At 67.6% G+C, this 27,623-nt stretch overlaps 9 protein-coding genes across 9 annotated transcripts; 4 read left to right on the top strand and 5 right to left on the bottom strand.

Moving 5' to 3' along the window:
• Positions 1-443: 443 nt before the first annotated feature.
• On the top strand, positions 444-2,811 carry MICPUCDRAFT_48113 (uncharacterized protein). Its single transcript, XM_003061207.1, has one exon. It carries the CDS (start codon positions 476-478, stop codon positions 2,636-2,638), a length of 2,163 nt encoding a protein of 720 aa, XP_003061253.1. The 5' UTR covers positions 444-475; the 3' UTR covers positions 2,639-2,811.
• A 302-nt stretch (positions 2,812-3,113) lies between these two features.
• Positions 3,114-3,725, top strand: MICPUCDRAFT_8454 (uncharacterized protein; the record flags this gene model as incomplete). The annotated part of the gene is made up of 2 exons (XM_003061206.1): positions 3,114-3,458; positions 3,648-3,725. Coding segments are annotated over 2 exons (423 nt in total), but the record flags the coding sequence as incomplete, so codon positions are not given.
• Positions 3,726-3,841: 116 nt separating this feature from the next.
• On the bottom strand, positions 3,842-4,189 carry MICPUCDRAFT_60798 (uncharacterized protein; the record flags this gene model as incomplete). Its single annotated transcript, XM_003060940.1, has 1 exon — positions 3,842-4,189. The coding sequence occupies one exon, from the start codon at positions 4,187-4,189 to the stop codon at positions 3,842-3,844; it is 348 nt and encodes a 115-aa protein (XP_003060986.1).
• Positions 4,190-4,312: 123 nt separating this feature from the next.
• Positions 4,313-5,348, top strand: MICPUCDRAFT_63459 (uncharacterized protein; the record flags this gene model as incomplete). Its single annotated transcript, XM_003061205.1, has 2 exons — positions 4,313-4,704; positions 4,886-5,348. 2 exons carry the CDS (start codon positions 4,313-4,315, stop codon positions 4,932-4,934), a joined length of 441 nt encoding a protein of 146 aa, XP_003061251.1. The 3' UTR covers positions 4,935-5,348.
• Positions 5,349-5,383: 35 nt separating this feature from the next.
• MICPUCDRAFT_48112 (uncharacterized protein) lies at positions 5,384-9,483 on the bottom strand (the record flags this gene model as incomplete). The annotated part of the gene is made up of 2 exons (XM_003060939.1): positions 5,384-9,171; positions 9,368-9,483. 2 exons carry the CDS (start codon positions 9,481-9,483, stop codon positions 5,445-5,447), a joined length of 3,843 nt encoding a protein of 1,280 aa, XP_003060985.1. The 3' UTR covers positions 5,384-5,444.
• Positions 9,484-10,188: 705 nt separating this feature from the next.
• MICPUCDRAFT_41349 (uncharacterized protein) lies at positions 10,189-15,743 on the bottom strand (the record flags this gene model as incomplete). The annotated part of the gene is made up of 2 exons (XM_003060938.1): positions 10,189-11,619; positions 11,892-15,743. 2 exons carry the CDS (start codon positions 15,741-15,743, stop codon positions 10,189-10,191), a joined length of 5,283 nt encoding a protein of 1,760 aa, XP_003060984.1.
• Positions 15,744-15,902: 159 nt separating this feature from the next.
• Positions 15,903-17,309, top strand: MICPUCDRAFT_19933 (uncharacterized protein; the record flags this gene model as incomplete). Its single annotated transcript, XM_003061204.1, has 3 exons — positions 15,903-16,377; positions 16,429-17,048; positions 17,133-17,309. 3 exons carry the CDS (start codon positions 15,903-15,905, stop codon positions 17,307-17,309), a joined length of 1,272 nt encoding a protein of 423 aa, XP_003061250.1.
• A 119-nt stretch (positions 17,310-17,428) lies between these two features.
• Positions 17,429-18,261, bottom strand: MICPUCDRAFT_35013 (uncharacterized protein). The gene has a single exon (XM_003060937.1). The coding sequence runs from the start codon at positions 18,087-18,089 to the stop codon at positions 17,670-17,672; it is 420 nt and encodes a 139-aa protein (XP_003060983.1). The 5' UTR covers positions 18,090-18,261; the 3' UTR covers positions 17,429-17,669.
• Positions 18,262-18,481: 220 nt separating this feature from the next.
• On the bottom strand, positions 18,482-27,340 carry MICPUCDRAFT_60791 (uncharacterized protein; the record flags this gene model as incomplete). The annotated part of the gene is made up of 1 exon (XM_003060936.1): positions 18,482-27,340. One exon carries the CDS (start codon positions 27,338-27,340, stop codon positions 18,542-18,544), a length of 8,799 nt encoding a protein of 2,932 aa, XP_003060982.1. The 3' UTR covers positions 18,482-18,541.
• Positions 27,341-27,623: the final 283 nt, after the last annotated feature.

Below are 27,623 nucleotides of genomic sequence, written 5' to 3'. Positions count from 1 at the left end.
TCGTCGTTGTCACTTTTGCCTCGGAAAACGCGATAACGGTCGGTCACGGGGTCCGGCTGGTATCGGCGTCCTCGTCACGAACGAGTGTGAAAATCTTCTCGCGTGTTGTCACGCAACGTGCTCCTTTTGTGACTGCAACACATGTAAAAAATGCGCGCACTGATGACTACGCGCGAGAGGATTTCTCTGGGATTTTTGTGGAAAAATCTGCACTGCGTCCCAACCTCGTACGCCAAAACGCGTCTCGATCCGTACGACGTGGCAGTTACGAAATCGGATCGACCGTAGTACGCGCACAGTCATCCGAAACATGCGACGGGGGGACGCGTTTCCGTCTGACGGAGCATAATTGGAAAAATAACCCGTCGTTTTCGAGTCATCGAGGCGAGGCAATATTATTCTTTTTTCTCCGAGATGCGGACGCGAAAAGCACTTTGTCGCGCGCGACCCACGCGCGCGCGCGGTGCTTAGCACCATGGCCCCAACGAACTTATTAAACTTCAAGGGGTTGAGGATGCGCATCAAACCCGCGCTCCGCCCGTTCAGCGCGCAAGCGAAGGCGCCGAGCAGCCCCGCTCGTAAACCTAACGGGTCCCCGAGGAATCACCGGGAGAATCGACGCGTTTTCAGCAAACGCGTCTTCGCGCAACGGCGCACGCCGCAGCGGTACGCGCTGAACTTGCCCGGGTACCTCGAGCCCGGCGGATGCGCTGTCATCGGGCACAGAGGCGACGGCATGAACCGCTGCAGCGGCAGCGGCATTCGCGAGAACACGGTCGCGTCATTCATCGCGGCGAGAGACGCGGGCGCGTCCTGGGTCGAGTTCGACGTGCAGGTCACCAGAGACGGCGTCCCGGTGTTGTGGCACGACGACGTCATGCTCGTGAAGCGCGGAGTGGGCGAGGTGGAGTCGCACAGAATACGCGACTTGACGCTCGCGGAAATCAAGGCGCTCTCGCGCGACGCGATGGCGACCGCGGCGAGGACGCGCGAGGAGGAGGCGAATCGGAATATAATGCCCGACCGCTGTTCCGGTTCAGAGAACCGTTCCCAGCCTTTGGAGCGCTCCAGCTCGACGGAATATTCCGAAATCTCGCAGACGCACGTCGTCTTCTACCGCCGTTTCCCGGTCGGATACGGCTCCGTCCGCGCCCCCGAGCCGGAGCCGTGGGTCATGGACATCGAAGGTCCGATCACGACCCTGGAAGAGCTCTTCAACGACGCGCCGAAGAGCCTGGGGTTCAGCGCCGAGCTCAAGTTTAACGCTTCGAACCCCGCGGACGAAGAGACGATGCGCGGCGACCTCGGCGCCATCCTCGCGGTGTGCCGCGCGCACCCGACGCGACGGATGATGTTCTCGTCGTTCGACCCGGACGCGGCGTGCATCATGCGCGAAATGCAGGATCACTACCCGGTCATGATGCTCAGCGACTGCGACGCGGGCGCGACGGATCCGCGGCGGCGGAGCGTCGCCGCCGCCGTCGACGTCGCGTTGGACAATCGACTCAGCGGCCTCGTGCTCAACGTCAACGTCCTGTCCTCGAACGGCGGGAACAAGGCGATGGACCCGACCGCGCGCTCGATCGCGGACGACGTCCGAGGGAAAGGTCTGTACCTCGGGACGTACGGCAAGGCGAACGACGACGCCGAGTTTGTCGTCAGACAGGCGGAGTGGGGCGCGTCGTACGTGTGCACCGACGCGGTGGGACGCGTGACGAGGGAGTTCCACGACTCGCCCGCCGCCGCCGCGCTTCGCGTCTCGCGCCCGAGCTCGCCGACGATGAGCGATCACGGCCACGGGCACGGGCGGTCGTCGAGGCGGCAGCGCCCGCGGTCCGCGCCGTCGTCGAGGCATCAGCACCATCGCGAGACGTCGCGACGCGCGGAGGCGGCGGCGCGAAGAGCCGTCGTGGAGCTCGCGTTGGAAATTTCCTCCGCCGCCGCGTCGGCGGCGGCGGAGACGGTGAGCGCCGGCGGCGGGGTGTCGCTGAAAGCGCTCGCGCGCGGGCGCAAGGTGGCGGCGGGAGGCGTCGGCGGCGGGCATGGGCGCGCGTCGATGCGCGGTCGGTCTCAGTCGATCGTCGTCGCGCGCGGCAGGAGAGGGATGCTCGGGACGATCATGGACGAGGGCGTCGAGGGCGCCAAGGCGGACGCGTCGTCGTCGTCGTCGTCGTCGTCGTCGTGTCCGTGCGGCTCGTCGTCGCCGTACGTCTCGTGCTGCGGCGCGCTGCACGAGAACGGCGGCGGCGAGCCGAGCGCGATCGTCCGCGCGCGGTTCAGCGCGTACGTCAAGAACATCCCGCAGTACGTCGTGGACTCGACGCACCCGGAGAGCGGCGACTTGCGACGCGTCGACGCCACCGCGGAGGTTCCCGACGCCGGGCGAGAGCGGCTGTTGCGCGACGCGAAGCGGACGATGTCGTCCGTGACGTTCAAGTCGCTGCGAATACGCGACGTCGCGGACGGCGCGGGGGAGCACGAGAAGTTCGTGACGTACGAGGTGGCGTACAAGGCGAGCGGGAAGAAGAACAGAGGCGGGGCGAAGACGCTCGCGGAGCGGTCGCGGTATCGGCTCGTCGCGGAGACGGGCGAGTGGCGATTCGTGGACGCGACGCCGCTGAACTCGAACGAGCTGTGAAGGATAGGAGGAGGGGAAGGATCTTATTGGCGAATGTTTTTATACTCGTCGACGTGCGAGACGACGGACGGAGGAGACGCGAGCGACGGGCGGCTCGATGTACGATAGTAGCGACTTAGCTTTATTAAACGGGCGCGACTCGCGAAGGGGGCAAGCGCCACCCTCATCAACTGAACGCAACGGCGCTGTCTCACAAACCTAGATTTCGAGAACTCCGACACGAGCGTCACTCCACGACGCACCGTCGACCGTCGCCGTCATGTCCCTCGCCGTCTCCGCCTCGCTCATCGCGCCTCGCGCCGGTCTCGCCGTCGCGCGCGGCGACGCGCGCGCGCGTCGCGCGCCCGCGCTCCGCGTTCGCGCGTCGTCGACCGAAGGCGACGCGTCGTCGTCGTCGTCGTCGTCGTCGTCGTCGTCGTCGCGCCGAGCGTTCGTCGCGATCCCCGCCGCGGCGGCCGTCGCGACGACGCTCGCGATGACGGCCGCGACGACCCCGCTCCCCGCGACCGCGCGCGGCCTCCCCGAGCTCGAGTGCCCCGGCGAGCTCGTCACCGCCCCGAGCGGGCTGCAGTTCTGCGACGCGTCCGTCGGCGCCGGTCGCGAGCCGACCAAGGGCACGCTCATCAAGGCGCACTACACCGGCCGCCTCGCGGACGGCACCGGGCGCGTGTTCGACAGCTCGTACACGCGCGGGAGCCCTCTGCAGTTTAAGATCGGCGCCGGGCAGGTCATCCGCGGGTGGGACGAGGGCATCCTCGGCGGCGACGGCGTCCCGCCGATGAAGGTTGGCGGCAAGCGCGTGCTCGTGATTCCGGCCAAGGTTCGTTCTGTACACTGGTCCCCATACGACCGCGTTCGCGTGGTGAACGCCGATCCTTAAGGACTTTTCCCGGCGTCTCTCTCCGCCCAGGGTCCCTCGCTTTCAATACCCACCCTCGACGCCTTTCAACTCCACCACTGACGCCTTTCAACTCCACCCCGCCATCGCTTCGTATGGAACGACCCTGAGTTGGGATACGGCGACCGCGGCGCGGGCGGCGGGCTCATCCCGGGCGGCGCGACGCTGAAGTTCGACGTCGAGCTCGTGGACGCGCCGTGAGGGCGAGCGACGCGTGGAGACGGAGGGCGGCGCGTCGACTCGCCCTAGCTAGACCTCAGCTATATTTATCCGTCGTCACTACTTACGCCCGTGTGGCTACACCTCTATCTTATACCTCTCTCGCCGTCGCCGTCGCCGTCGCCGTCGTCGCTCGGCGGCGGCGGCGGCGGCTTTCCAGCCTCCGCCTCCTCCTTCTCCATCGCGCTCGCCGTCGCCCTCGCCTTGCAACAGCTCAGCGCGCAATCGTTCGAGAAGCTCACCGAGTTCAGACGTCCGTCGCAGTGCCCCCGCCGCGCCCACACCGCGCACATCACCCTCGACTTGGCATCCTCCAGACCCGCGCAGCGCGTCGAGGCGTCGACGCCGTCGATCGCGCTCGCGCCCTCGACGCGGTCGTCCGGGTCCAACGCCGGGCGCGTCGCGACGCCGCGGTCGCCGCCGCGCCCGAACATCGCGCACGCGAGGAAGACGCACAGGACGACCGCGCCGGCGCGCGCCTGGGGCGCTCAGGACGACGAGGCGAGTTAGTTATTTTCATCGCGCGCGGGTCGGACCGATCGACGACGAGCGAGCGAATGAAAGATGCGCGACGAGACGAGGCGACGACGCGCGCCGGGACGGCGGCGACCGAGGGCGCATCGCGCGCACCCTTCTTCGCGCGGTCTGCGTCTGCTGGAACTCGAGCCTGCGGTTCACGCGAAGGCCGCTGTTGCTGCGGCGGAGGGACGCCATGCTCGCGGCGAAGTGGGCACGACGCGTTCAAAACCGGTCGGCCGCGACGAGCGAAGAAACCTGAAGAACTCGCGCGAGCGCGCGCGCGATCTACGCGAGCGGCGGTGACGTGGCCTTCGACGCCGCGACCAGCGCGACACAACGCGCCGGCGCTCTCCCGCACGGAAGCACCACCGCCCACGCACGCTCGCATCGCGCGTCTACTCGCGTCTCCGCCCCCCAACACACCATGCCGGTGCGCGCCCGCCGCCGCCGCGCGCTCGCGCGCGTCGCGTCTCTCCCGTCCCGCGTCCACGCGTCGTCGCGTCGCGTGGCGAATAAATGGCATCAGTGGCTGAGGAGAGACGACGAGAGCGCATCGATCGAGAGCGATCCGTCCTGACGCGCAAACCCAACTCCCATCCCGTCCCGCGCAGATTTTCTGATCCATCAAGACCGCGTTCGACAGCGCGCGGTACGCCGTAGGGCAGACGGACACCCTCCGCGGGACCGGGGTGTGGTCGTTCGTCAAGGCTGACCGAGCGGGGAAAGCCACCGCCAAGCCAGGGAAAGGGAAGGCGACGAGCAAGCCCGCGAAACTCGGCGGGAAGAAGTAACGTAACGTAACGGAACGCTTCCGGGCGTTACGCGATGCTTCGACTGACGTCCTCGGGGGCGACGACGGCGGCGGACTGAGGCGAGAGCGCGACGACGAACGACGCGCGTCCCGCGACGCATCGCGGAACGCACGTGACGAAGCCCACGCCGTAAATCTCGGTTTCGCGACCGAAGATGGCGGCTTTCGATGACCGCGTCGCGCGCGCGCTCTCTCCTCGGTCACGCCGCCGCCGCTCCCGGCGACGACGATTGTTTGTAAAAGACTGAACGAGACAACTTTATAAACGCACGCACGCCGCCGCGTCGTCGTTTCGTTCGTCCGCGAGCTCTCGCTACGTGTGTCCTAAGTTTAAGTTGACTACCTTCGTGCTAGTCTAGTTAGACTTCTCCCCGTCTGACTCGCGCGCGGTGCCTCCGCCGCGGCGCTTCGTCTTCGCGCCTCGCTTGCTCCTCCGCTTCCCCATCGGGCCGACGCGCCCCCCCGGACCATCCCGGGATCCCGACCGCGCCCCCACCGCCGCCAAACCCGAGCAGCGACGCCATGTCCGGCGCGTCCTGCGACTCCCCCGTCGGCGCCGACGCCGAGCCGCCGATCTGGAGGTCGCGCATCAACGCGGCGACGTCGTCCGTGGCTGTCGCCGTGGCCGTCGCGGACGCGCTCACCGGCATCGGCGCGGCCATCGCGTCGGCGTCGAACGTCGGGTTATTAAACGCGCCGCCGCCGGCGCCCGCGCCGCCGCCGAAGCCTAGGAGGTTGTTCACGTCGCCCATGACGTCGTCGTCCTCGTCGCCGGCGTCGTACGCGGCGTTATTCGACATCGTCATCTTCATCGCCATGCCCGTCCCCGCGGAATCGTCGCCCAACCCGAACCCGAACCCGCCGCCGCCGAGGCCAGCGACTTGCCCTTCCCCGGGCATCCCCAGCAGCGCGTGTATGTCGTCGAAGATCTCGTCCTCGGACTTCCCCGCGAGCGCGTCGCCGTGCATCTCCGCCGCGGTGGCGCCGCCGAACAACGCCTTGGCGAGCAGAGCGTCGTCCACGTCCGTGTCCGCGTCTGTGTCGTCGTCCGTCGTCGTCGCGCCGTACGCGCTGTCGTCCGCGTCCTCCTTCTCCCCCTTCCGCGGCGTCTTCGGCGCCTTCCCCTCGTAGAATATGTCCGCGTACATCGGCATGTCGCGCATCTCGTACGTCGTCACGCCTCGCAACTTATCCGTCATCAACGCGTCCTCGAACGTCGGGTTATCCTCCATCTCGATCTTCGTCTTCCCGCAGCACTTATCGAAGCACGGAAATATCGTCCGCACGATCCCCCAGAGCTTCTTCAGGACCGTCTTGAGGATCATGTACGCGAGGAACAGCGCGATGAGAAGCAAGAACGCGAACCCGTTCGTCTGCACCGCGCGTCGGTCGATCTCGTCCGGCAGAGAGGAGTAGCCGGCTTCGTTCGCCGCCGCCGCCGCCGACGCGTTCCGCGCGAGCTCGACCAAGTTATCCACGCTCGCCCCGGAGGCGATGATCGAGTCGACCTCGTCCGCTTGCGTCGTGTTCGTCGCGGCGTCGTCGTCGCTCCCTTTGCCGTAGCCGGTGCTGTCCTGAACGCTCGGCGTGAGAAAGTACGTGTGCATCCAGAGGCCCAAGAGCATGTGCGCGAAGAGCGCCCAAGGAACAACCGCGAGCGCGAGCTCGGCCAAGTCCGTGCCGTACCTCGGCGGCCTGCGCGCGCACCGCAGCAACATTCTGCGATCGAAGTACGAGATGGCGAACATGTAGAAGCACGCGAAGACGTACAGGAACGGCATCCCGCTGCCGTACATCAACGTCACGGTGATGCACATGAGCATCTCGCCGTATCGCGTCGCGATGTCAAACTCCGGTCCGGTGTAAATCTCGTTCAGTTTCTTCTGCGTCCACGCGGTGCATCGCCCGACGCACCGCTGCGCGCTGGACTTCATCTCGCCGACGACGTTCATCAACGAGGGCACGACCGCGTTCACCATCATCGTGAGGAGTAACGGTCCGCCGATGTCTTCGTACCACAGCGTGTCGAAGTCGCGGTAGTCCCCGGCGAATACCAAATTCGCGAAAATATTCGCGATCTCCGGGATCGCGGCGTTGATGATGAGCATCACGAGCGCGGTGTTCACGAACTGCGCGATGAACACCTTCTCCGCGATCGTCCTCTGAAGCGCGATGAACGAGTCCGGTCGCTCGAGCGGGGACAAAAACTTCAGGAAAAACTTCAGGAGCGTGTTCACGACGGACACCGACGCTGACGCGGCGATGAGCATGATCGCTTGTTGCCCCCCGGGCGCGACGAGGTACGGCGCGCAGTGCTCTTTAATGTCCGCGAGCTCTTTGTTCGTGAACGTGGACATCACGAAGTCGCCTTTCTCCCACTTCCCCGGCTTGCGGTCCGACTTCACGCCGTACTGAAGCCCGGCGCAGTAACACGCGAGGCAGCCGAACAGCACGTCGTCGTGCTCGTCTCGCTTCTGGCACCCGTTCGGGTCCGCGCACGCGGCGAGATCCTTGACGAGCGTCTTGATCTTCACCCGCTTTTCCGTCTCGCTCATCGCGACGCCGATCGGGACCACGGTCATGAAGTCACCGAACGGCATGAGCGTGAGCAATCCGGGCTCGGAGTACGCGACTTCGCACTGCGCCAGCGTCGGCGTGCACACGCGATCGAACGCGTGCGTGCCGTTGAAGTCGGCCGGGAACGTCAACGCGCCGCCGCTCGCGCCGCCGCTCGGCGGCGGCGGCGGCGGCGGCGGCGGCTCCGCGTCGCCGTCGTACTCCTCGTACTCGTCCTCGTCGACGACCGACGACGCGTTCGCGACCGTCCACGGGTAATTCGCGAACTCGCCCCCGCCCGGGCCTTCCGCGCCCTCCGCGAGCTTGACGTCGGACATCTTCACGGCGGCGGCCATGTCGCGCGCGTTCTTACTCAGCGCCGAGATCCCGAAGAACGACACCGCGAGCAGCGCGACGGAGACTAACCCGACCATGAACCGCCGCTTTCGACGGGACTTTTCCGAGACGTGAAGGTTCTCGTACATGACGTCCGTCGGCGGCGGCGCCGCGTCGACCGTGTACGAGTGCTTCCCTCGGAACCTCTCCTCGCGCGGCATCATCCAGCGCGCGAACCACCCTTTCGGCGATTGCTCTAAGCAGTCCACGTACGACTCCTCGTCGTTGAACGTGACGAACGCGAGCTTGGTCTTGAAAAACTTTTGACGCTTCAGCTTCGCGATCTTCGCGTCCTTCTTCGCGACGAGCTTCTCGAGCTTCTCCATCTTCTTCTTGTCTTTCTTCTTCCCTTTTTTTATGTACCGCGAGTGTATCGTGTCGTATATCATCGACAGCGCGCCGCGGCGGCGGTACACGCTGACGACGCTGCCGTCGCTCTTCGCGAGCACCGCGTCGACCACCTTCCCAAACTTGAGCTCGAAGAAACATCGGACTTCCTCCTTGTCCCCCGCGTCCTCGGGTAACCCTTTCACGACGACGGTGTAGTCGCTTATTTCGATCGTGTCCAGGTCGACCCTGCGCTCGATCTGCGCGTTCCGTCGGTTCAGAAAGTACAGCATGATGAAGAACATGACCACGCCGAGCAGGTCCATGAGCATCGAGCCGTACAAAAAGTCCAGCTTCGAGATGGTCAATATCATCCCGTTCCAGTCGAATATGAGCCACTCGCCTTCCTCGACGTCGTCCGGCGCGATCGCGCCTAACGTCGTGGACGCCATGTCGAACCCGCCGAAGCCCTCGTCCCAGGCGTTCGAGTACCCCGTGGAGTTCCTCGCGTGCGAATACGGGCCGTAATACTTCGCCGCGTGCGCGATGAGAATCGTCGGGAAGTTCAAGACGAACAAGATGAAAAACATGTGGCCCATCCACGTCAGAAAGTTGAAGTACATCGCGATCCCGGGGCCGAACTCGACGCCGAGGTCGCCGACGCCGATCTTCAGCGGGTACGTTTTCAACCCTCTCGGGCCTTGGATCCTCGGCTGGACGTCGTCCGCGTGCTCCTCAGCCTCTTGCGCCGAGGGCGGGATGTACTCCCCGCGCTTCCTCGCGAGCTCGCGCTTCGTGAGTTTGCGTCTGCGCGGGGTGGGGGGCGATGATGGACGTCAGCCCGTCCGTCTGTCGTCGCGTCGTCGACGCGGGCGCGCGACGAGGTCGGTTCCTCGAGCTTACGAGCTCACGAATGAAATGAAATGACGCGCGAGAAAACGAACGAGAAGCGACGACGGGACGGACGGGACGGCAGCGACGGCGCCGCGCGGGGCCCACGCACCCGGTCATCGGGTCGATCGTGTCGTCCTTCGCGCGTTTCTTCGCGATCTTCTTCATCTTCCTCTCGATCCTCCGCTCCGCGAGGACCGCCTTGGACGTCGACTTGAACTTGCCCATCGTCCCCGCGCGTCTCGGGGGGGGACGACGACGAACTCGCTTTCGTAATCTAACACGTGGCGGTCTTCACCTTCCACGGCCGCATCGCGGCGTTCACGGAGCGCATCGCGCCCGATGTGCGCTCGCGCCGGTCTCGGGGTGCGCTCGCGGCGTGAACGCGCGCGAGAGCGACCTCGGCGGGCGACCGCGACGCCGGGTATGGCGTCGCGCGGAACGCTCCGAGACGTTTTCCGACCCGCGGCCTCTTCTCGGCGGGATAGACAAGTTGCGCTAATTCGATTCTGACTAAAAGCCCGTAGATATACGAGTACACAAGATTTCGTATGGTCCCGCGGCCTTTTCTTATGTCGCGGTCGGTGCCGTCAATCGTTTGAACGCCAGACGACGACGCGCGTCGCCGCGGCCGGCGAGCGTCATGTCGTGGCTCCAGGCCGCCGCGGAGAAGGCGGAGGCGATGCTGAACGAGGTGGACGACCAGGCGAAACAGACGATAGAGCAGCTTCAGGACGACGAGAGCGAGAACGCGCCGGGGCGCGCCGGGGACGACGACGACGACGAGATCATTCGCGCCGACGCGACGCCCGACGCGAGGGACGAAGCCCGGGCGAGCGTCGCGTCCGCGGCCGAAGACCCCGCGCCGCCGCCGCCGCCGCCCCCGGCGACCGACGCGCCGCCCTCCGCGGCCGACGTCCCCGACGCGCCGCGTCAGAAGACCGCGCTGGAGGAACTCCGCGAGAGACGCGCGGCGAGGGCGATCGAACCCGCGTTCAGCGATTTCCCCGCGCCGCCGCCGCGACGCGCGCCCGAGCCGGAGACGGCGAAGGAGATCCAGGAGAAGACGCGCGATTCGCCGCGGGAGCGGGATCGGGTGCGGTCGCGCGACCCGTCCCGGGTGGAACGCGAACCGTCGCCGCCTCGCGAGCGCGATGACGACGAGACGACGGCGGCGAAGAAACGCGCGCGCCGCGCCGCGTTGACGTCGCGCGCGGCGACGCTCCTCCGCGCGCGACGCGACGACGTCGTCGCCGCGCGAATTCGCGCGGCGACGTCCGCGACCGAACGCCGCGACCGCGCGGCCGCGGCGAAGGCGGCGAAGGCGGCGTCCGACGACGCGACGACGTCGCTGCGAAGGACGTTGGAGGAGGAAAAGGCGCGACTCGCGCGCGCGAGAGACGACGCGGACGCGCGCGTCGCGCGCGTCGCCGGCGAGGGCGGCGAGCGCGCGAAAAAGCTCGCCGCGGAGCAGCGCGCGCTCGCGGCGGCGGCGCAGAGGCGCGACGACGCGTCGGACGCGGTCGAGGCGGGGGAGCGCCGCGCGGAGGCGTTGCGGCGGAGGGCGGACGCGGCGAAGGCGAGGAGCGACGCCGCGAGAAAAAAAGCCGCCGCGAGAGCCGCCGCGCGCGCCGACGCCGCGTCGTCGCCGCGCGCGAGGGACGCGGAGCGGACGGACGCGCTGCGCGAGACGCTCCGGCGCCTGCGCGAGGAGAACGATCGCGCGCGCGCCGCGATCAAAAGCGCGAGGGCGTCGTCCGCGGACGCGGACGCGGACGCGGCGAGCGCGATTTCCGAGGCGAGAGCGGAGGCGCTGACTGCCGCGCTGTTGGACGAGCAACGCGCGCACGAAGCGCTCGCGAGCGAGAAGGCGACGCTCGCGCTTCGGTTGGAGACGACGACGCGCGCGATCGAGGAGCTCAGGCGCAGGCGCGGCGGCGCGAGGAAGACGGGCGCGAACGCGAACGGGTACCTCGTCGACGAAGAAGCAGGGGGAGACGGCGGCGGCGGCGGCGGCGGCGGCGGCGGCGGCGGCGGCGACGACGACTGGAGCGACGACGACGACGACGACGAGACGTCGAGGGCGCGGACGCGCGACCACGACGGCGCGGCGCCGAAGCAGCTCGCGTACACGGTCGCGGCCGCGGCGTTCGGACCGGACAAGAGGATCGCCAAGGACGTCGCGAACGCGTGGGGCGCGGTCGACGCCGCCGTCTTAAACGCGCTCTCCATCGCGGGAAAAAGGGTTGAAGCGCGAGCGTTCGTCGCCGCGTACTTGCTGGTGTTACACCTGTACATGTTCGCGCTCCTGTTCCTCCACGGCGGCGGGCCGAGGGCGACGCATTTTGTCGCGAGGGCGAGCAACTTAGCCGAGGTGGGACGGACCGTCGGGTAGCGCAGAGCGCGACGACCTTAGTTACCGTATTACGGTTCCAAAAATAGCACCTACTAGAGTCACGCCGAGCGCGCCGTCTCCTGCCTTCTAGGTGTCGGTCTCCGACACCTCGTCGTCCGTCGCCTCGTCCTTCTCCGACTCAAAAGCGCCCGCCGAACGTGATCATGCCTCCGCCGGTTTTCGCGCGCTTCGGCGGCGGCGGCGGGCGCGTCAGCCCGTCCCTGTCCCTCGTCTCCCCGACCGTCGCGGCCCCTCCGTAGGTCGCCGCGCCGAAGGAATCGCGCACGAAATCAACCGGTCCCGTCCCCCCGCCCGCGGGCGTCTCCTGAATCACCTCGACCGGACGCCGCGATGCGACGATCGGCGTCGCCGCGATGCGATTCATCGCGGCCTCGTGCATCGCGGCGCCGCGGCTCCCGCCTCCTTTTTGCGACGACGGCGCCGGCGTCGCCATCGCGCTCGCCATCGCGCGCGCGCCCGGGGTCATCATCCCCGGGCGCGCCGGGGTCATCATCGGCGTGGACACGTGCCGCCGCGGGGTGTTCATCCCTCCCGTCGCTGCCGCTGGGGTGTTCATCCCGCGGCCGCCGAAGAGCGCCTCGAGACGCGTCGGACGCGGCATCAGCCGGTTGCCGTCCCTGGAGCCGCCGTCGCGCGTCGTCGCGTCGGAGGACCGCGGGACGAGCGCGAGCGCGTTTCCCGCGCCGCCGCCGTGTGCCGCGGAGTCGAGCGCGCCGCCGCGCGGTCTCGGCGGGCGCATCTCGGTGCGCGATGGCATCGTCACCTCTTTCCTCGGACGCACGCTCGCGGAGCGAAACGTGGGGTGCCACCTGGGCGGCGGCGCCGGCTTCTTCGTCGCCTTCGCCGCGCCGCCGCCGCCGCCGCCGCCGTTCGGTCCCCGCGGCTTCGTCCTCTCCGCGCCGTCGCGCGTCGACCCCGCGTCGTCGTCGTCGTACTGCGCGCGCGCGCCGCCGCCGCCGAGCGCGGCGGCGGCGGCGACCGCGATCGCCGTCGGCGGCGGCCGCGCGAACGCCCCCTTGCTCGTCGGCGAGAACACCTCGCCGCCGCCGCCGCGGTCTAAAACGCCGTTCTCCCCGAGCGCGCCGCCGTCGCCCTTGACGCTCACGCCGAGGAGCTCGCCCCTGACCTTCTTGATCGTCAGTGGGATCACGTGCTCGTAGTCCATGGCGAGCGCTTCCACGAGCGCTTGTATGCCCGCCGTGCCCGTCGGTCGCAACAGCGACGATATCGCGTTGATCAATTTTTTCACCTCCTTCGCCGTCCTCGACGCCCTCGACTTCTTCTCAGGCTCCGGCTCTGGCTCGTCGCCGCCGTCGCCGCCGCCGCCGCCGCCGCCGCAGCGCGCGCTCGGCGGCGGCGAGCGCCTGAGCGCGACGCAGCTCAACCACAAGTGCGCCTGCAGCGCGTGCTCGCGTCGTTTAAACGCCTTGCACCCGCCGATGCCGTGATGCCGCGCGAGGTCCTTCGCGGCGAGAAGCAAAGCGTCCTCGGCGTCGCCCACGCCCGCGCGGAAGCCGTCGCGCCCCGTCCTCCCGCGGACGGCGCGGAATGTCATCGAGGTCTTCGTCGCGAGCGCGCGCGCGAGGTGGCGCATCGGCGGGTCCGCGGCGTCGGGGTTCGTCTGAAGCGTTTTCACGATCGACGCGTACGCTCGCTTCGCCGCCGTCGTCGCCTCCTCCGCGATGCGCACGTTCTCAAACGCGCCGCGCTCGCCGTCGTCGCCGCCGCCGCGCGCGTCGCCGTCGAGGGCGCGGTCGTCGTTCGCGCCGGATCCGGATCCGGATCCTCTCTTCGCCGTCGCCCTCTCGCGTCGCGGCGGCGCGGGATTCCCCGACGCCATCGCGTCGAACCGCGCGGCGAGGTCTTCGTCGCGTTCGCCCGCCGCGTCGCGCGCGTCGGCGCCGCGAGCGACGGGGGGCGCGGGTAATCGCAACGCGCCCTCCGCGGCCGCGGAGACGCCCCTGCACGCGCTGAGCAGATCCTCGCGCAGCGACCCGCTCACGCCCGGACCGTCGCCGAACCAGGGTTCCCATCTGTGCGCGCCGCGCGGCGCGGAGGACGACGCGGCGAGGAGGGACGATCGTAAAGCCGCCGCCGCCGCCGCCGCCGCCGCCGCCGCGCCGCCGCCGCCGCCGCCGCCGCGCGCTTGTTTCACCCCCGTGCTCGCGCTCGGGCTCGACGCGCCGCCGCCTCCGCCCGCGCGGTCGTCGTCCGCGTCGACCGGGACGATAGGCTCGAGTGCGCCGAAATCGTGCGCGTCGCCGCGCGCGGCGACCGCGCGAAGAAGCCGCGCGACCGCCCCCCGCGATTTCGAGCAGTCGTCGTCGTCGTCGTCGTCGTCGTCGTCGTCGTCGTCTCCAGCCGCGCGCGCCGACGTCTCCGGCGGCGTCGTCGGCGCGACCACGCCGTCGCCGCGCTCGCCCCTCGATCGAGTCGCGCGCGTCAACGGCGTGAGAAGCATCGCGCGCGGGGTCATCGGCTGAAGCACCGCGAGGTACGAGGCGCACCGCGACGCGGCGGGCGTCTCGAGCCGCCGCGACTCCGTCGTGTCTCTCGTCCCTTGCGTCCCGAGCGCGTCCACGAAGTGGTCTTCGTCGTCGTCGTCGTCGTCGTCCTCTCCTCCATTCGTCGTCGTCGTCGTCGTCGTCGTCGTCGTCTCCGCGACGACCGGCGGCTCCTCCTCGTCCACGCGGACGATCGCGCACGCGCGTCTGAGCGCGAGGAGGACGCACAGCGCCTCCGCGCCCGCGCCCGCGGACGCGGCGACGACGAGCTGCTCGCCGCCGCCGCCGACGCCGCCGCCGACGCGCGACGCGTGCGCCGCCGCGAGCTGGTCGTCGGACACGAGCGCCGCGATCGTCATCGTCGTGGAAGCCGACGCGGACGACGCGGACGCCGGGCGAGACGACGCCTCCTCCGGGTGCTCCGAGACGAGCGTCGCGTCGCCGAGACGGAGGAGCGACTCGCCGCCGCGGTCGCGGTCGCGGTCGCGGTCGCGGTCGCCGCGCCGCGCCGCGGCCGTCGGTGACCACCGGACGAACAACGTCGCCGTCGCCGTCTTCGTCTTCGTCGGCTCGTCGTTCGCGACGGAAACGGCGGATGACGACGTCGCGTCGAGCAGCAGCGACGCGCACAGAGGGAGGTACGCGCCCGCGCGCGCGAAGAGACCCGCGGGGAGAGCGCACCCGCCGAACCGAGAGAACAGCTCGGTCGCTCTCGTCCACCGCGACGACGACGACGACGACGACGACGACGACGCGCCGCCGCCGCGCAGACGTAAGATGTGCGCGCGCGCGTTGCCCTTCCTGAGCGCGTCCTCGATGCCCTTGAACGACCCGAGCACACCCTCGATCCCACCGCCCGCCGCGCCGTCATCGCCGCCGCCGCCGTTTCCGTCGTCGTCGTCGTCGTCCACCCTCGCGAGCACGAACACGAGCGAGGACGCCACGTCGCGTTCGTTCAGACCGCCGCCGGCGCTCTCCGCGGCGTCCTGAAGCGTCGCGGCCATCTGCCTCGCGAGCGTCGTGAACCACGCGACGTCGTCGCGCGCGGCCGCCCCCGCGTTCTCCTTGTCCGCTGATACGTCGGCGTGATACGTCGCGACGGCCTCGTCGTACGCGCGAACGAACGCGTCCACGGCGTCGCGCGAACACGCGCGAAAGTCGCTCGTCGCGACGGGACCGCCTCCGATCGCGAAGGGCGCCGCGCCTCCTCCGACGACGTCGCGCGCTCCGCTTCTTCCGCCGCGTCCGCGCGCGCCGTCGGACCCGCCCGTCAACGTCTGGTCCACCCACGACCGCAGACGCGAGTCTCCGAGCTCGTCGTCCTCGCGCGCGCGCAGTCGCCGCGACGCCGCGTCCGTCGCCGCTCGGAGGCGCGCGTCGAACTCGAGCGGCGATCTCGCGGAGTCGTAAAAGCGCGCGCTCCATCGCGGGGGATCGCCCCTCGGCTGCCGCGCGAGGTGCGCGAGCGTCCGCGACACGAGGAGGCGGACGCTCGCGCGATCCGCGGGGGACCCGGCGCCGAGGTCGACGAGGAACGACACGCGCGCGACGCGCGAGTCGGTGCCCATGACGCCCGCGCTCTGCGCCCTCGAGAGTGATGGCGCGGTGCCAAGTTCAAAAGGCGTTGGCGGGAAACCCGATGCAGTGATGCTGAGGTGCCTAGCAGAGATTCGTTCATCGTCACTTGTCATCATACCCCGCGCCGCTGCTCCGCGCCCCCTCGCGCGATGCTGCTCCTCGAGGGCGTCGCGCTCACGAGCAGCGGCCGCCCCGTGCTCGCGCCAGAGGAGCTCGAGCTCAAGATCCTGGAGAAGTGCGACCTCGAGTTCGACGGCGCGCCCGGCGGCCTCGAGCGCGACGTCGCGGACAAGTACGTCAGGGGCGTCGCGTTCCTCACGACGCATCGACTGATATGGCTCGACCAGGCGTCGCTCCCGACGCCGGGGCGGTCGTGCAGCCTGCGCTTGGAGCGAATAACGAAGTGGGGGCCCGTCGCGAAGGGCGTGTTCAGCACGTCGAAAGCGAAGCGCGTGCGATTCCAGCTGCGCGCGAAGGTGGTCAGCGCGAGGGACGACGGCGGGGAGATTCGAACGGCGTTTCGCGGCGAGCCCCCGGACGCGTTCACGAAGGCGCTCGCGGAGGCGATGCTCGCCAAGGCGTGGCTCGCGGAGCCGCCGGTGGCGTCGTCGAGCGGCAGAGGGGGTACCGCGGGGAGGAACGGCGGCGGCGGCGGCGGCGGCGGCGCGAACGGAGGAGGAGGAGGAGGAGGAGGAGGAGGAGGAGGAACGATGCCCAACGCGAGAACCGCGGGCGTCGCCGGCATCTTACTGCGGCAGCGACAAGAGCGCGCGGCGACGGAGGCCGCGCTCGGCGAGGCGTTCACGGACATGACCGCGCTCATGACGAAAGCGAAGGAGATGGTCGTTCTCGCGGAGCGATTCGCGGGCGCGATCGGCGGCGGCGGCGCGGGAGGGAACGGCGGGAACGGCGGGAACGGCGGGAACGGCGCGGCGTCGTCCTCCGCGGACGAGAGGAACGAGTTGGAGACGATGCTGATGTCCGTGGGGATCCGGTCCCCGGTCACGCGCGACACCGCGGGGGCGCTGTACCACCAGCAGCTCGCGCGTCAGCTCGCGGACTGGCTCCCGCCCGTCCTGGAGAACTACGGAGGGATACTGCCGCTGCCGGACGTGTACTGTCTGTTCAACCGCGCGCGCGGCGCCGAGCTGATATCGCCGGACGATCTGCTCAGGGCGTGCAAGCTGTGGGAGAAGCTCCGGTCGCCGGTGCAGTTCCGGAGGTTCGACAGCGGCGTCGCGGTCGTGCAATCGCTGGACCGGAGCGACGACGAGGTGTGCGCGCTGCTCGCGCGCGTGATGGCGGAGAAGAGCGCGGAGGACGGCGACGACGGCGGCGGCGGCGGAGGAGGAGGAGGAGGAGGAGGAGGAGGAGGAAAGACTAAAAAGACGCTGTCGCGCTTGGACGCGTACGGGGCGAGCGACGCGCTGGGCATCCCGCCCGCGGTCGCGGGGGAGTACCTCGCGATGGCGGAGGGGCACGGGATCTTGTGCAGGGACGAGGCGCCGGAGGCGACGTATTACTACCGGAACTTCTTCGCGGAGTGTAGCTACTAGTAGGCTGGCGGCCAGAGAGGACGGCGCGCGATCGTTCGATCGACCGATCGTTCCGAGGGGAAAAGTCCTTAAGGATCGGCGTTCACCACGCGAACGCGGTCGTATGGGGACCAGTGTATAGAATCTGATCCGTTTGAACGGATGGAAGAACCGTCGATTCTGATTTCAATGCAAACCGGCGTCGTCCGCGAGCGCCGTTCGGGTCTGCCGACCCCTTCTCGACCGGCCCGCGACCGCCGAGCGCGAGAGCGACGCCACTCGTCGCCGCCGACGAGCCGACGCGGGCTCGCGCGGGACCCACCCCCGCGATGTATCGCCCCGCGTCCGCCCGCCCGCGAGATGAGATCAAAGGCGTCTTCATTAGATCTGGTCGACGTCGTCGAAGTCGAAAAAGTCGTCGTTCTCGTCCCTCTCCTCCTCGAACGTGTCCGTCTCGTTCACGCGGATGCTGTCCGGGAGCTCGCCGTACGCTTTCAGCGAACGCGCCTCGTCCGCGAGGTACTTGAGGATCACGTCCGCTTTCTCGTCCTGGAAGTCGCGCAGGCCGAGCAAGATGATGTCCCCGGTGCACACCCACACCTTTTTCCTCATCTTCCCGCGGATGTGACACAGGCGCTTCACGCCGTCGATGCACTGCGCCTCTAAGCGCCCGTTGCCGAGCATTCTGAGGACTTGCGCGTACTCCTGCCCGTCCTCCTTGAACACGAGCTCGCGCTTCTCGTCGCCCTCGTTCTTTCCCCTGCGGCGGTTCTTCCCGCCCTTCCCTTTGTTCTTCGGCATCTTGAACCGCGCGCGAAGAACCTCTCGGTCAGCTCCGAACCTACGCGGCGACGACGATCACCGAGCGCGTCGCGTGTGCGCGGCGACGCGTGTTCCTCTCGACGGTTCGCGCGAAAGGATCGACCGGATGCGGTCGGGACACGGAGCGCGGCGTACGACGGACGCGCGCGGATGGTAGAGGGACGATAAGACGCGAGATTCGTCCTCTCGAGCCGCCGCCGTGCCTCGGGCGGGATCCGCCGAGCGCGTTTGAGGCGAGAACGATTTTTGCAGGGTCAAAAAACGTTTTCATAGGTGGTTTACAAGCGCGATTTTTTTTGAAAGAACGATTTTCATCGGCTCAGGCGGTCGGCCGAAACTACAACGTTGTACACTGGAGGTGCCCTGAGTTTGCCCTAATTTCGTTTTCATAAGTTACAAGCTCGTCGCCGCTAGCCCCCCTCCCTCTCGTCTCAAATTAACCCCCAGGTCTTCCTCCCCTCCGTCTTCCGCAACTTCGACGTCCCGAGCGCCACCTTACTCGTGTACCCCCCCCGCACGTTCCTGTGCACGATGTTCTTCGTCCTCTCCCGAACGCACTTCTCGTCCTGCGCGCGTCGAAGACTCTCCTCCACCTCCCTCGAAATCTTCGTCACCACCTTCTTCCGCCCCTCGGGAGCATCGTACTCGGGCACGGTGCCGATCACCTTGAACGTCCACTGCGTCTGCGGCGTGTGCACGATGAGCTCGCCCACGATGTCGCTGCCGTACGACGTCGGCGCGTACGACACGACAAACTCCGCGCCGCCGAGCTCGGGGTCCGCGGGTCCCGCGGTGACGACGTCCGATCTCATCGTCGTCCGGCCCAGATCCCGCGCCGCCGCGGAGACCCCGCGCGCCTTGCTCGCGCGCATCAACCCGCACTCCGGCGACACGGTCAGCTCCTGCGGACCCCCCGGGTTGAAGTACGCGGTGAAGTTGCACGGCAGCGGGTCCGGGTTCGCGAGCGTGAACGTCGTCTCGCTCACTTCCCCGACGTACGCGCTCACCTGCAGCACGCCGTCGATATCCGGCTCCGTCGCGCGGACGTGCACGGGGAACCGCCACCGTCCCCCGGACGCTTTCTCGATGACGAGCTCGCACGTGCAAAAATCGATCGCTTTCACCGGTCGGAAGACGACCGCGAAGTGCAGCGGGTCAGTCTCGGACGTGATCGCGGACTTGATCGGCTGCAGGGTGAGCGCGCGTTCGAGGTGCTCTCGCGCGATGTCGTTCGGCGCCACGATGGCGTGCGTGTACCGCTCGCTCCTGCCTCTGAGCTTCAGCCCGGGCAAGCGGAAGGACATGGACGTCTCCAGACGCCTTCGCGCCTTGCCTTCGATGTGGTACTCCGTGCCGTCGGGCGCGCCCTCCGGGCTGCCGACGATCGGGAACCGCCACGCGAGGTCGGAGCCGTCGTCGGAGACGACGAGCGTCGCGTCGTGACGCATCATGCGCTTCGGGCTGAACGTGAACGGCACGTGTAACACCCCAAACGCGGGTAACAAGACGTTCTTGTGCCGCTTGAGGCCCGCGATCGCGAACGGGTCGTCCTCCGCGAACGTACGCGTCTCCAGCGTTAACGACACCGTCAACGCGCGATCGAACGGGTTTTTAAACACAATCTGGTCGTGCCCGGTTTCGCCGCACGTGACGTAGACGTCGCGCTTGGGCATGTCCCCGGGCAGCGCGCCGACGCCGACGGCGGCGAACGTCCACGTCCCCGCGCGCTGACTCGTCGCGGTGATCGTTCCGCGCTCCTCCGGCCCCATGCTGCTCGGCGAGTACCGCACGTCGAACTTCCCGACGCCGAACGGCGGGAGGAGCACCTTGTTCGGGGAGAAGGAAAAGTTTGCGCGGTTGTCGCAGCTCAGGTCGAGCAAGACCTCGTCGTCGAGCGGGTTCTCGATGGACACGGTCGTGGAGTCGAACAGCCCGACCGCGGCGGACATCTTCGGGAGCTTGATCGGCTTCGCCTCGAGCGGCGTCAGGTCGAGCTCGAACGCGAATTCCCCGAGCCGCGCGTCGCGGAACGTCACGAAACCCTGGCTCCTCCCCATCAACAACGGCGAGTACGCCAAATCGTACGCGCCCTCGCTCCGGGGTTTGAGCCTGAACTCCTCGCTCCCTAACACCCCGTGCCCCTCGTGCGTCACCTTGAACAGCGCGGGGAAGTCCGTCGGGTTCGACAGCGGGATCTTCACCGTGACCGCCTGTCGCGTGGCCACCTCCATGGCGATGACGTCCTCGCTCGGCGGCGGCGTCGCGTGAATCTCCAGCGTGAACCAACAGTAGTACCCGTTGGGCGCCGTGAACGTGATCGTCCCCAAGTGCTTCCCGCTGCACGGCGGTCGAACCTCGAGGTCGAAGTACCCGACGCCTCCGCACTTCGCGTGCGCTTTGGACTGCCCGGAGACGAACCCTAGGTCGCTGCTGACGACGTACGTCGCGCCGCGCGTGACGCCGTAGACGTTTGGAATCGTCAGACGCTGAGACGTCTTCGTCCGCGCTTGGCAGTGCAAGATGACGTGCGCCTCCGCGAGCGGGTCGGACACGACCGCGTGTAAGACGTACGCGCTCTTGTCCGTCGTCCCCGTGGACAGCGTCAGCCGTCCGTTGAACTCGCCCGCGCCCTTGGGTTTGAACGACAGCGGGTAGTTCAACGTCTGGCCGCCGGGGACGATGAGGTCGCGCGGTCCGGTGAAGAAGACGTCTCCCTCAAACTTGCTCTGCACCGTCATCGCCCTCGGGCCGTTGTTCACCATCGGGATGTCCTGCGTGATCACCTGCCTAGCCGCGCACTCGAACTCGAGCGACGCCGCGGTGTCCTTATCGTCCGCGTTGAACTCGACCTCGATGACGCGAACGTCGTACGGGGACACGAGCACGACTTTTCCCGGGTACCGCCCCGGACCTTTCGGCGTGAAGTCGATCGGCATGTCGTTCTCGCCCGGGATCTCGCGAACGACCACATCGCCTTTGTTGTTCTTCTCCACGACGGACTTTGCCTTGGCGCCGTTCAGCGTCAGCGTGATCCGGTCCTTCGGAACTTCCATGTACTTGCTGTGCGTCTGCAGACGGTACTCAATCTTTTTCGGCCACGGCGCCGCGCACCGAAGCTTATCGACCTGGTCCTGGAACTTATTCAGCGGGTGCTTCTCCAGGAACGACCGCTTCGCGTCCTCGAACGGCCCGTTCTGGTACGTGAGCGGCACCAAAATCTGCTGCGCCGTGATCTCCACGGTCTCCTTTTTGGTCACGAACGGCATAGGGTAATCCGACGTCCCGTTGAGCTCGTACACGAACGATCCGTACTTTGCATCCGTGAACGTGACGTGCGCGACGTGCGAGCCCATCGTGAACGGTAAGTACGACACGGATAGCGCGACGGCGTCGCCTCTGCGAACGCGCGTCGATCGGCGGTTCACCCCGAACGGATCCGGGAACAGGCTCGAGTCCACTTTCGGGACCTTCGGGCGGTTTGTCGCGGTGAGTCGCGCCGTCGTCGCGGGCGCGACGCCGCGTTCTCGCGTCCACCCCGAGCCCGCGCCCGCGCCCGCGGACGTCGCCGCCTCCAGCGCCGCCGCGTCCGCGGCCGCTTTCACCTCGTCCGCGTCGAAGTTCTTCACCTCGATCGCGAACTCGCAGTCGCCCGGGAACGGGTTCTCGAGCTCCACGGTCGTGATCACATGCTCGTAGCAGCTGGCGTCAAAGTTGAATCGCCTCAACGGCGCCTCGGCGTCGAGCTTCGGTTTGAGACCAAACACGAGCGTCGTCGCCGTCGGCGCGGACCCCTCGCGATTGCACGAGAGCATCAGCTTCGCCTCGCCCGGGGTGGACGTCCGCGGCGTGAGCGCCACGGGCAAGTGCGCGGTCGCCTTCGGGCCCAGCCGCACTTTGTTCGCGTCCACTTTGAAATCCGCCTCGCCCTCCAGTCTCACCTCGTACACGATGTTCTTCTTCGTCGGGTTCGTGAGCTCGATCTGTTTCGTCGTCTTCACGTGCAGCGTGCACGGGAACTCGATGTTCGTCTTCGGTATCAACTGCGGGAGCGTGTTATACAGGAACAGCACGAACAGCACGCGCTCCGCGGGTTTGGCGTTGACGAGCTGCGACGCGGTGATCAGGTACGGCATGTTCACCGCCTTGAGCATCCCGAGAACGCACTCCGCGTTCGCGAGGTAATCGCCGTTGGTCTTCGGGTCGCGGCACATCCCGCCGCCGTGCTCTTTCAGCGAAGGCCAGTGCGACACGAGCGTGGCGTAAAACACGGAGCCGGATTTCAAGTCTGAGGAAAAGTTCACGACGCGTCTCGCCTCGCTCTTGAAGATCTTCTCGCTGTGGTACGACAACCACTTCAGGAGGATGCCCTCCGCGACGGAGAAGACCTGCGAGCCGCTCAGGGTTCCGTCCGGGGTCTCCTTCACGGCGGGGTCCACCCCGGGCATCGTCTTGAACTGCTTCGGGGTGACGCGCGAGAGCACGAAAATCTTGATGATTTGCGTCAACGTCGCGCGGTACGCCGCCGCGGAGGCGGAGACGAACCTGGCGCGGTCTCGGTCCAACGCGACCCAGTGCTTCAGCGCCGCGCCCTCGGTCTCGTCCGGGTTTTTGTTCGCGTGCGAGTAGTACTTCGCGACGCGGCGATCGAGAACGCGATGGAAGTCCATCGGGTCCAAGAGCATCTCCGGTTTCACGGAGTTTAACAGCGCGCCGTGTGCTTTCAAGAACCCCAAGAGCTTTTCGTTTTGCTCCAAGAGCTGCTCCGCGGCTTCGCGCTTCTTCGCGCTCAGGACCAACACCTTCCCGCTGCCGATCTTCCCCGGAACCGGGTGCCCGCTCCAGTACTCCACGAGCTCGGTCATGAGCCTCCCCTTCGACTCGATGAAATTCCCCGGGATGTCGTCGAACGGCCCGATCGACGTCGTGCAGTTCAACCAGTTCATCAGCAGACGCTCGTTCACCCCGGACTCCACCGCGGACGCGGACGGCACCTCCACCGTCTCCGGCTCGGAGACGAGCACGGGCCGTCCCTCGTCGCCGACGAGCTTCAGATCCGCGTTCGCAGCCATGAACGGCTCCAGGGTCAGGAGGCAGTTGTCCGCGGTGCCGCTGACGGGGATGGAGAATCGCCGCGCGTCCTCGTCTAAAAAGTCGACGTCGGCGGTGAATGAAATCGGCTTCCTGCTCTTGAACGTGATGTCCACCGGAAGAATCGGCTTCGCGCGGCCGATGTTCTTACCCTCCGGGAACGACACCTCCATCGGGATCTTCGCCGTGTCCGTGGGGAGCCGGCACGATACCTCGACGTTGCCGTACCCGTCGTTGACGAGGTTGAACCGACGCGTCGTCGCGACGCCCAGCGGCGTCGGCGCGAGGACAACCTCCTTCACGTCGAACGTCAGCTTCGGGTGGCACCCGACGCCGTTGACTTCGAGCGTCTCGTACGCGACGTCTTTGACGTTGTCCAGGTACACCGGGACGGTGACGTCGTACGGCAGCGCGTGCAGAGGTTCGAAGTAACACTTCACGACGATGCTGGCGCCATACGCGAGAGAGCCGAAGGACGGCTCGAACCGCACGCACTTCGCGTGCGCGTCCGGCTTGGGGCCGGCCGGGTTGTTCTCGTTCACGCACGCGCCGAAGGACCACTGCATCGTGTTCTTCGAGTCGTCGTTGTTCGTCAGCGTCATCTCGTGCGCGTACGGTATCTTACGGAACCCCTCTCGCAGAAGAATTCTCGGTCCGAAAAATATAGACGTCGACGGCGAAATCGCCAGCCGCGGCGCTTCGCTCCGCGCCCGCACCGTCCGCTGCACGTTCTCGTCCAGGACGAGGTCGACGCTCCGCAAGAACAGCGGGAGCGCGAACGCGTGCGTATTCTCGACCGTCGGTCGGAACACGAGGTTAAACGTCAGCGACGCGTTCGCGGCGACGACGAGCGCGTAGTCGAACCCGTCGCCCGCCGCCGTCGTCGACGCGAGCTCCTTCGCGGGCGCGCCCGGCATCGGCCGCGCGCCGCTGACCGTGTCCGGCGGCGAGTCCGGGTTCTCGGACGCGCGAACGATCGGCGGGCCTTCCTCGTACACGTCCTCGGACCAGTTCTCGCTCGGGAGCTGCACGGAAAACTCCGGGAACTTCTTCAGGTTGATCACGAACGTCGCGTCGATGACGCTGTGATTCGTCACCGTGACGGGCAGCCGACGCACGCCGCCGACGAAGACGTCGTCGAACGTGAACCGCTTCTGCTTGACCGACACCACCGGCACGATCGCCTCCGCGGTGACCCTACACTTGATGATCTTGCCGCCGCGGAGCTTGACGCACAGCGGGAAATCGTGCGACCCGGGCTCGTCGAAGTAGCACGTGATCTCGATCTCCTTGGACGACGCCTCCGCGATTCTCCCCCGCGTCGGCTCGCACGAGACGGGCGCGCCGTCGTGCAGAGGCAGCACGGAAAACACCGCGTCCACCTCGCCCAAGTTCGCGATCGAGACGCTGCGGTGCGTCGTGAACCCGACCGCGCACGTCCCCAGGTCTAAGTGCTTCTCCTTGAACCGCGCCCTGGGCTCGCCGGCTTCCCCCGAGCACGGGACGACGATCGGCTCCGGGTTTCCGACGACGCTCAACTCGAGATCCGCGGCGTTGACGCCGCCGCCTTTGCCGCCCTCGATCCTCTGCGGCAGCCACGTCACGACGACGGGCTTGGACGCGCACCCCGGGACGACGCCGCTGGATGGGGAGACCGTGAACGCGCACCCCGGGGGCGCTTTCCACTCGAACTCCGCCGGGTAACTCCCCTGGTTCGACAGCACGAGCGTCTCGTCGACGACGTCCTCCCAGTTTTCCTGCGCGAATCGAAACGACAGCGACTCGTTGTTCAGCTTGATCGTGACCGGCACGACGTTCGCGACGACGTCGAACGAGTACCGCGTGTTCGCGTTGCTGTTGACCGTGTACACGATCGGCACGCGCACCCCCGCGGTCGCCTCCGGGACGCGCAGGCGCAGCGCGAACGACGCCGTCTCGCCCGGAGGGACGACTTGCGATCGCGGGCCGCTGCCTCGCAGCCACGGCGACGCCGCCTCCGCGTCCACCTCCACGAACACGCACTGATCCGTGCGATTCGTCACCGGGAAGTACTTCGTGTTCGTGCTCAGCGCGCAGACGGTGCCGAAGTCCAACGTGGACGGACCCATCGTGAGCTTGGCGACTTCTTTCGGGATGAGCACGCGACCGCACTCCTTCATCTCCCGCGCCGTCGTCGGGTGCTCCTTGTGCTTCCTCGCGATGTCGAGCTCTTTCGCCTCCGCGACGTGCTGCGAGATCGTCTTCGGTCGCAAATGTTTCATCGGACGCGCCGTCTCGTTCGGGTCCAACCAGAGCGGCTCGCGCGGGTCCGGCAGCGGCGGTCCGTTGTCGCGCAAGCCGCACTTGTCTCGCAAACCCAACGACAGGTCGTCCGTGGGGTCCACCTTCGCGCCGACGCGCTGCGTCCGACGCGCGCGAAGGTACTCCACGTACCCGCTCTTGTTCCGCTCCTTCGCCGTCGCCTGCTCGAGCGTGAATCCAAACGTCTCGTTCCTGTCCACGGCTTCGTACAGGCGCATCGTCTCGCTCCTCTCTAGCGTCGGCGGCCGCGTCCCTCGCCCGGCTTTGCTCCTCGCGATCGTCGCGCGCGTCACGTCCATCGGGTTGACGTACTTCCTCTGCTTCACGAAGTCCTCCGGGAGCGCCATCGTCCCACCAGGGAGCGGCCTCCACTTCTCCCCGGGCTCGTGCGACACCCCCTTCACGATCAGCGTCGTCGTCTGAATGATCTCGCCGTTGACGCCGAGCGCGTTGATCGCGAGGCGCTCCTTGTGCGCGCCGAGATTCTTCGGCTCGTACCGCACCACCACGGAGACTTGCTGCCCCGCGGGTATGACGCCGCTCGAGGGCGTCGTCTTGAAGAACTTGATCCTAGGCGCGGTGAAGTCCACGGGCATCTCCTTGTTCGTGTTCTTGATCGTCACGAGGTGGTCGCCGACGTCGTCCGACGCGATCGGGCCAAAGTCCAACAGCGGCGGGTCCACGGCGAGGCAGCCCGCGACCGCGCGCGCGGTGATCGGCAGCGCGAGGCGCGTGTCGTGACCTTTGAACGACACGATCGCGAGGTACTTCATCTCTCGTGACTCGCCCACGAGCGCGGAGTCTTTCGATTTGAACCCTTTCGTCGGCGTCGCGATGGTCGGCGAGAGCGAAAACGTGAGGACGCGTTTCTCGTACGGCGCGAGCGTGCCCTTCGCGTCCCCGAACGTCAGCGACGCGTCCACGCACCCGCGCAGGTCCACGACCCCCGGGACGATGTCATCGAACCGCGTGGACGCGCTCACGGAGCTCGCCGCCGCTTTCGCGGCGGCGACGTCGTCCAACGGCGCCGCGGAGCAGCTCGCCGCGAATTCCACCGGCGCCGGTCCGTTGTTGTACACCACCGCCGTCCGCTCTCTCGTCTCGCCGAACAGCACGGTGCCGAACCCGAGCGTCTTCGCGACGCCCCCGCCCGGGACGTTCTCCAATATCTCGAACGTGTGCGGCACCACCGCCGCGGTGAGGTGGAACGTCGTCGGGCGTCCTAATCGCCCGTCGAGGGTCACCTCCACCGGAGTCGTCACAGACGTCAGATTCGCCCCCGGCGCGCACGTCACGAACACCTTCGCGATCCCGGCTTGGCCGTCTCGCGCGGGGCCGACGACGCCGCTCGCGGGATCGATTCGAATCACCTGTCCCCAGGTGCGGTCCCAGTCCACGGTGAAGTTCGCCGGTCGCGGGCCGCGGTTTCGGATCGTCAGATCGGTCGTCACCGCGCGCCCGCCGACGACGACGCCCATGTCCAGCGAGCCGGTGACGACCGCGTCGCCGCACGGCGCGTGCGCGGCGAGCGGCATCGTCGCGGTCCCGGCGTCGGATTGGATGACGAGCGTGTCGTAGAAGGACTCCTCGTGGTCCGTGCTGAACGCGAGCTCGAACGACGTGCTCATCCCGGGCGCGAGCTTGACGGCGACGAAATCGCGCGACACGAGGTGGAACTTCTTGCTCGTCGGCTTGAGTATCTTCACGCCGTGGATGCGCGCGTCCGCGTTCGTGAGCGTGACCGTCGTCGTGTGCACCGCGTTCGCTTCCACGTCCTCGAACGTGATCGAGGGCGGGAACATGCGCAGCCACGGCAGCGCGCTCGCGCCGGCGGACGACATCATCGTTCAGACTATTCGGGAGTCAAACGGCGCTCAGTGCCGCATTCAGCGCGCGCAATCGTCCGGACGTGCCCTTTCGTCGATCGGTCGGTCCGCGCGTCCGAACCGCGCGCGCGTCCGAGGCGTATCGCGCGCGCGCCGACGTCGTCCGAAGCGCCCGCCCGCGCTTCACCGACCGCGGCTGCCCGTGCACGCCGCGCTCGTCTTCTGAGACGCGCGACGATCGGCGCGCGCGGACGAGGACCGAACCGAAAATGGGGCCCGAAAGGACGAGGCTGGAAAT

This window comes from Micromonas pusilla (assembly GCF_000151265.4).
Source record: "Micromonas pusilla CCMP1545 genomic scaffold MICPUCscaffold_9, whole genome shotgun sequence".
In the NCBI taxonomy this organism is placed as follows: Eukaryota; Viridiplantae; Chlorophyta; class Mamiellophyceae; order Mamiellales; family Mamiellaceae; genus Micromonas; species Micromonas pusilla.
Note: the sequence above shows the minus strand (reverse complement) of the source record. Positions and strands in the feature narration are given on the sequence as shown.

Excerpts from the sequence above, each read along its gene's own strand:
- MICPUCDRAFT_48113 (XM_003061207.1), top strand. The coding sequence starts at position 476 with ATGGCCCCAACGAACTTATTAAACTTCAAGGGGTTGAGGATGCGCATC.
- MICPUCDRAFT_35013 (XM_003060937.1), bottom strand. The coding sequence starts at position 18,089 with ATGCCGAAGAACAAAGGGAAGGGCGGGAAGAACCGCCGCAGGGGAAAG.